Source organism: Ixodes scapularis, unplaced genomic scaffold (assembly GCF_016920785.2).
Source record: "Ixodes scapularis isolate PalLabHiFi unplaced genomic scaffold, ASM1692078v2 PGA_scaffold0__279_contigs__length_252992795, whole genome shotgun sequence".
In the NCBI taxonomy this organism is placed as follows: Eukaryota; Metazoa; Arthropoda; class Arachnida; order Ixodida; family Ixodidae; genus Ixodes; species Ixodes scapularis.
Window position 1 is genome coordinate 239357670 of NW_024609835.1, and position 7935 is coordinate 239365604.

A 7935-nucleotide genomic window follows, 5' to 3' on the forward strand; every position below is an offset into this window, starting at 1 on the left:
GACGGCAAAATAATGTGGGAACGAAACAACTCACCCTCAACAGTACACTACTGCCTCATGTCCCACAAACTGCATTACAGGTTAGGAAGTATGAAAAAAATGAAAGCCGTTTACAAATCCCTGTAACGCCGAATCGGAGCGCAGCTCTTGAGGAGGTAGGGAAGGGTACTGAGGGGGTACACGTCACCCGCGGGTAGTCACGTGACCTCGGAGGGGGGGGGGGGGGGTCACGTGATCTCGGGGGGGGGGGGGGTCACCTGACCTCGGGGGGGGGGGGGTCACGTGATCTCGGGGGGGGGGGGGGGGTCACGTGACCTCGGGGGGGGGGGGGGGGTCACGTGACCTCGCGGGGGGGGGGCTCACGTGGCCTCGGGGGGGTCGCGTGACCTCGGGGGGGGGTCACGTGACTCCCCCCCGGTTACGCCGACGCCGACGCCGACGGCGACGCCGACGCCGCTCAGGCTGGAAACGGGCTCCTAAGAGCTGCGCTCTATAAGATTAAAGAACAAAAAGCTTAGGGAGTGACCACAAACGACTTAAGATTAAATTTGGCACAACCAAACCAGAACAGCAAGCCCAAGAAGGAGCGGGTAAACCTAAACTAAGTGAAGCTCAAATACAAAAAAATATCGACAAGCATTGATTGAGAACATAGTATCGAAACAACAAGAAGGTGGATGGACGTATGAGGATTTAATAGGAATCTTGAAAAAAGAATTAGAGAAGCATCGAATTAAGCAAAGAAAAAGCAAAAACGAAGACACAAACCAAAAAGCTGGTGAAAAAAGGAGGTCAAAGCAGCCATATTGCGGCGCCAAGCTGCATCTAGGGAGCATAGGTTGGCCAAAAAAAGGCAAGCCTTGCCAGCTGAAGAAACATCAAAATAAGAGAACTTCTCAAAGCGAAAGAAAGGAAGCATCATCTTTAATAGAGGCCAAAGTTGGAAGTGCAGGAGTGCGGTGGATGATGGAAGTAATTAAAAAAAAGGGAAGGCGGCAAAAAGGTTTTGGGAGCACATTAAAGCGCAGGAGAGAAGAACCGAGTGTATCTAACACTTGCTGACCACAAAGGAGGGGAGAGGAGTAGAAGGGGAAGAGGCACGTGAATATATTAGGCAGACAATCGAAGAGGCTTTTTACCAGTTTGAGCAGGGGGAGACAGTGAATAGCACGGTCTGCAGCAGTGTTGAGGAGGAACAGAATTGTGTAATGATGGAGACGACTACAAAAAATGGTAAAAGGCAGAATGTAAGGTTCCATCAGGTACAGCGACAGGCCCAGACAAGATACCCATGGAACTCATAAAGACACTAGGAAAAATAGGCAAATTTAAGTTACGGCGAACGATTAACCAAGTAATTACGGGAAACGAGGTACCCAATGATTGGAAACTAAGTAAAATGAGACTAATATATAAAGGGAAAGGAAGCAAAGACAGCCTTAAGTCATATCGCCCGATAACAGTAACTTTCTTTTCTATACAATCAGCTATGCAAATAGTAAAGCGCACAAGGGAGCAATGTACAGAAGATATGCAAATACTGGGCGAGCTCCAAAATGAATTCCGAATAGATAGAAGACAGGAAGATAACTTATTCGTCACTACTCACTCCATATAAATGGCAGTGAAGAACCAAACTTCTTTATGGTCAGCTTATTTGGACATCAAGGGAGTATACGATAATGTGAGCCAGGAAATACTTTGGGGTCAGCTGAGGAGTACAATTTAGATACCAATTTTGTTAGGTTTCTTCAGCAGGTGTACGCACAGACAATAAGGTGGTTATAACATCGGAAGCACAAACTACAGAACCCGCACCAATAAAAAGAGGACTCAGGCAGGGCTGTCCGTTTTCACCTCTGCTCTTTATGATATATTTCATTAAGATGGAAGATAAATTAGAACAGTGCAACTTAGGTTTTGATGTGAGTTATATGGAAGGAGGAAGAAATGGTAGTACAGGTATTACCAGAACTGATGTATGCAGATGACATAGTACTCATGGCAGATAACCAGGATACATTACATAAACTAGCTGGACCTCGTGCATGAGTTTTAGTAGTGACAAGTCTTGATTAATTGTTTTAACAATACAAAGAGCGAGCCCCTGAGGATACAAGACATTGTAATAGAGCGTGTAGGAAAATACAAATATCTGGGACTCCGGCTCAATGAGGGAAAGAAATATCTAGAGGAACACGAGGAGAATATAATTAGAAAAGGGAAAATAAATTCCTCTAAGATGAAACCCAAGGCACTATTGAACTATAATAGATATGAAGGGGTCAGAGGTATATGGAAAGGAGTGATGGTACCAGGACTGTCTTTTGGCAACTCAGTACTGTGCATAAAATCTGAGGTTCAATCAAGATTAGAAATTCGACAAAGGAGCGTAGGCAGATTGGCACTGGGAGCGCGTGGAAAAACACTAAATAAGGGAGTACAGGGGGACATGGGTGGTCGTCTTTTGAGAGCAGGGACGCAATTAGTAACAAAGGTTGACCGAAATGTATGATACGCGGTGGGCACGGAAGGTATTCAAGTATTTATACATGAAAAGTTTAAACACAAAATGGACAAACCGAACCCGAAAGCTTACATTTAAATACCTACACACTAGTATGGGGCTGAACAGACTCCTTCAGTGAAAAAGGGGGTGAAAGAGGCAGAGAGGAACATGTACGAGGGAGGAAAGAATGCAGGAGAAATCAGCTCTAACAGTGCGCAGGTCACGAAAGCAGAAAATAAGAAAGGAAAAAGTGTTTGACAATTCACTGGGAAGTGCATTGCTGTTCGAGGCGAGAACGGGAGTTTTGAGGACGAGGACGTATTGGGCTAAATTTCAGGAGACAGACACATCATGTGCCGCCTGCCATAATGATAGCGATATACTAGAGCGCTCAGTTTCGAAGTGCACGGAGCTTCGCCCTGCCCTCTCTGGAGGGGTAACGGACTTGGCCAGGGACCTGGGTTTTAGTGGCAACGATGGAAGGACGGAAGAGAAAAGGATTACAGTGACAAGGAGGCGGTTAGGAGATTGGTGGAAATTACCTATGGAAAATTAAATGATGGACAACAAACTAACATAGCTGGGGAGAGGCAGGACAGAGAAAAATTGGGACTCCCCCTGCGTGGCTCCGGCCCAAAGTCTGAGCCCTGTCTCCCAGTGTCCGGCGCTGGGGTAAGGCCGACATGGTTTGACCAGAGGAAAATTGGCGACTCCCTCGCCGGGGGGAAAAGAAAAAAAAAATAGTGTTTGTAGTTTTTTTTTTTTTTTTTTGCTTGATTTGCTGAAGGTTATCCTTGTGATATCTCACCCTGCCTAGGGATAGCTAGGGGGAGATAATTGGTCTTAAAAAAGCGGGAGGGATCATGTTATTGTCTTTTTAGACTTAGGCTAGGTGGCGCAAGCTACCGCCCTTTACAAAGCATCATCATGACGCCACATCGCGGTCCAGCACCACCATGACGCCGCATCGCGGCCGTACAAATGACACCAATCTTGTCATCCCCCTCTAGCAGATAGTGCCGGTTTTGTCGTAGACCCCTGAGACCAAAACATTGAGCCGCGATATTTAAAAGAGTACACACAATAGCAAAATATACCTTTGTAATTGACTGAGCTGAAAACAGCCATTATCCCAGAATCCTTCAGTACAGTGACAAAGTATAGAAGTGTATAAGTTTTATTTATTGAATAAAGCATGTTTTTGTGCTTTATTTGCTTCTCGCTTACAAAAAAGGTGGGAAGTCTCTAAAATATAAAGATTGCTCATAAACACTACTAGTAATGACGTGGCAAAGTATTCAGAACTGACATTTTTCGACATGTATCAACAAAATGAATAATCTTGATTATATTGTATATGTAATGAGCGTGTTGGTACAAGTAGACTTCTATAAAAACATATATTTCTGTTTTATTCTTTCAGTGCTAGAATGCCAATATCTTGGATGAACGATAACTGGCAGAAAATTCATTTTACTGCATTATGCTTTCAGTAGAAAATCGGCTGTGCAAACTACAGGAAGTATAACGTTGACGACGTTCTATATGTGTTCAATAAGTTGGATTATCAGTGGAAGCAATCTTAGTTGAGTTCACGCACATTTCATTATAGTAGAATGTATTTGATACCAAAACAGTCTCATCATTTTTGGGGTCATGGACGGAGCGTTGAGTCTTGAGAGCACACCACACGCAGACTTCATGTCGACGCTTGTAATCGCTGTTTCATCGATAAGATCCACTCCTGCTTTTTGGGCGACAAATCCGGTGAGAAACACATCTTCTAACCAGACGAACGTCGCCACTTCCGAAGCTTCGTAGAGACGGCGGAGGATGCTTCCGCCCAGCATGTACAGGGTTCCAGTTACAAAGGGCGGAAATGTGATTCCGTTGTAATCCTTCTCCGACACGTAATACTTCGAGGACGGATCTCTATGAGGCCTCTCATTTATATATAAATCACCATAGATCGCATCGGTACGCTTGTCCTTCATTGCGTTCAGAAGGTTTCCAACGTTTACGAACGTATCATCGTCGCACTTGAAGAGGAAAGATATATTGGGACAGTATTGCAGGGCCCACTTCATCATCATCTTCATCTTGAGAGTTTGATTTTTGTAGTGGTCGATGTGTGTCCCCTGGACGATGTCGGCATGCAGGTACGACTCACTCTCAATGGCGCGCTGCACCCTATCATCTTTGGTCCTCGCTAGGAGGAACGCCACACGGCTGTTCGACCGTTCCTTCAGCTCAGAAGCCCAAGTTTCCCGAATGGCGTTCCTCTGGTCAAAGTCATTGGGAGCAGAGAAGATCAAAACTAAGTAGTCAAGCTGAAGCTGGGAATTTCCTCTCAAGCATAAATTGGCTGGGTGAAGAATGTAATCCTCAGTTTCTTGACTTTTACGGTTGTCTTGCGGCTTGTCTTGCTTGTTTCTATCTCTCTGACTGCGGGAGCTCAACTCAGCACTTTTAACATCTTCAGAACTATCTTTCTTTTGTAGGAACGGAATATTAACACAAAGTAGGATTAGTGCCGTAATAATTACTGCACTTAAGCTGAGATAATAGAGTATGCGATTCCGCATGATCATTGTATCTGTAAAAGAAAAAAAAGGGTTTAAAAAAAGATTAGTGGCCGGAAGGCTCTCTGCTGAACCCTTTAACACCTTTTTCACGAGTTCCCACGGATAACCAGTAGTACGGCACAGTGATCTCTCGCTAATATGGAGGACACACTCGTTAATACATGCACTCTGCACTTTCGAAATCCTACAGGAAGTTGACCGCACGAATGAAAGTCCGTCGCTCGTCACCAACTTAATTTAACTTAATCTTTCAGAACGAAGCTCTGAGCCCGCGAAGCCACCGTGTAGTCTACTGACAAGGCGAAACCGGTAGTGAAACTTTATTACGGGCATTTATCATCCCTTTATGTCACTGAGACGATAGAAAAAAGTATCCATGATAAGGTATTGAGAAAACACAGTGCTTCCACATAATTTCGGGCTGCCTAAAAGAAGACTCATCAAATTTGGCTGAAAAATAACGTTGTTTTGCACGTTTTAACTGCGTATTTACGAAGTTTCTAAATTTTTTGAATTCATGCAACTTTACTTCGTCTCGAGTTTTAAAAAAGAAATCATACAGAAAATTTTTTTTTTTTTATTTGTTTCAAAAACTGTCTACTGATCCAGGTCTTTCGAGACTTTTTGTTGACATAAATTGTTTTGTATGGAAATGCTGTGCAGTGGGCACGTTTTAACTCGTTTAAGAAAAGGTCATAGCATTCGTTGACATCATTAGACCGTAGCACATGACTCCAATCAATACTGATAATATTTTCTCTAAATTTGTTATGCGTTTCAGAACTTATGTCTTGTAATATTAAAGGAGGTCTTATAGTCTTTTTAGTGGGATATCTTGGTTAACAAACATGAAAATGGGAAGGTGATCACTGAGCCCATAACTAAGAACCCCCGCAGTGATATTGCTCTCATCATGGTTGGTCACAAAAATATCGATCAATGTTGATGATGAGCTTGTAATTCGTGTCTGAGGTATAATCACATTACAAAAACTATTAGACGTCAGTAAAACAATCAATTCATCTTTGAGGCGAGAGTCTTCTAACATGTTTATATTGAAATTACCACCGAGAAACAACTGACATCTTTCATCATTGACAAAATAAAATACATTTTCTAAAAAGCTAATAAAGGCCGCAACGTTTCCAGTAGGTGGACTGTATAAAACTGAGTAGATATCACGGTTTTTTTTTGTTTTTTTTTTTTTGTACAAAGCGCTTCATAGTTCGACGTCACAATAGAATAATTACTGAGCAGCTCAAATCCAGAAACACTAGTCTGCAATGACACACCGCCACCACGACCGTAACCCCGATTAAGGACAAAATGACTGTAACCCGGTAGAACAAAAAAAGTATCATCATCTCTGTACCACGTTTCGGTGAGCATGGCCACATCAAAAATGGTATCTAGTGACAAAAAAGCAACGTGAGGTCTTCGCCTTTTAATCTGGCGGATTGCACATTTAGGTGAAATAAGCTTAATGATTTATTAGTCCGCTGTTTTAAATATCGGTTTAGGACTTCTATAGTCACCATTCCAAGATTTCCAGTCATATCGGGGAAGAAAAATCAAGACATTGAAGTTTTCATAAAAATAGCTTTCGGCTAGCAGATCTTATCAAGATCTCTTTCATCGCCAATTGTTACGACGGGGGCATTGTCTGCCTTACGAGCAAGTATCTTGGCATTTCGCACCCAAACGTATCGCCATTGCATCTCCCGCTTTCGTGACGTTGCCATTCCGAGTAGTCTTTTCAAGGTGGGGCATAAATGCTCGTTTACGTAAACAGGCGTGGCATCTGGAAGACCTAGGTCCCGGCATGTAATCCTTCTTTTCTTTGCCTTATCGAGAACAGCGTCCCATTTTTGCTGCCTTTGAAATTGGACTATGACGTTACTTTTCGTAACCTCCCTAGTCGGAGCGCGGTGGCAAGTTTCGTTGTCGTTCAAGGTAATTTGCTCTCCAATTAGATTTCCAATTTGAAATATCAGATTCTTGATGCGTCTCAGTCTTTGGAATTCCCTTCACCTCAAGGTTGTGGTGCCTCGAATATTGTTCACACTGGAGAAGTCTTTCTTCATTTTCTTTTAATGATTTCGCCACCTGATTGTATCTTTCACCGAGTTCCGTGTTTGCCCTTCGGAGGGCGGCGTTCTCGACTATAACAGACTCAATCTTTTCCTTGAATTCTTTAAATTCCTTATTAATGAAGTTCATCCCATCGTTTATTCCCTTCAGCTCTGTATGAATGTCTCGAAGTTCATTGCGGAGATCCCTTTCTAAGGTTTCTCTCAGTATCTTATATTCTTTTTTAAATTCTTCTTTCAGCTCAGTCATTAATTTTGTCATATCTTTCGCCATGACAAGACTCGAAGAAAGGCAAACACGCGTAGACAATACCGTTAGAAGCAAGCAAGGCAGCAGCAGTAGCAACAACAGTAATTACAAGTCAAAAAGAGAGGTACAGTTACTAACCTGCAGAAAATTTACAAGTCGTTTAGATGATGCCGTTTGCCACCGCCGCTGCTGCCAAGTGAAAACGCCGAAGAGGAGATCCCGTGCTTTTGTAGGCTCTCGCTGGTGATGTCGACGCTGGTGGACCAATCAGCCGGACTGTCGTTGTCTGCAGTGGCGCTGTGGGTGATCAGGCCGCGGACGATAGGCCTGAGCGTGCAGGCTTGAGAATGTGACGATGCAGCGAAAACTGCTCCCGCACCGGCGATGCTCCCGTGATCTGCAGAAAATTTACAAGTCGTTTAGATGATGCCGTTTGCTACCGCCGCTGCTGCCAAGTGAATACATTTCCTGCCTTGGCGAATATCGAGGATATTTCTCGTA

General features: G+C 43.5%; 1 protein-coding gene across 1 annotated transcript; it reads right to left on the reverse strand.

Annotated features, from left to right (window-relative positions):
• Positions 1–4101: 4101 nt before the first annotated feature.
• LOC8038496 (beta-1,3-galactosyltransferase 5-like) lies at positions 4102–5094 on the reverse strand. The gene has a single exon (XM_002412659.3). The coding sequence runs from the start codon at positions 5092–5094 to the stop codon at positions 4102–4104; it is 993 nt and encodes a 330-aa protein (XP_002412704.3).
• Between the last annotated feature and the right edge of the window lie 2841 nt (positions 5095–7935).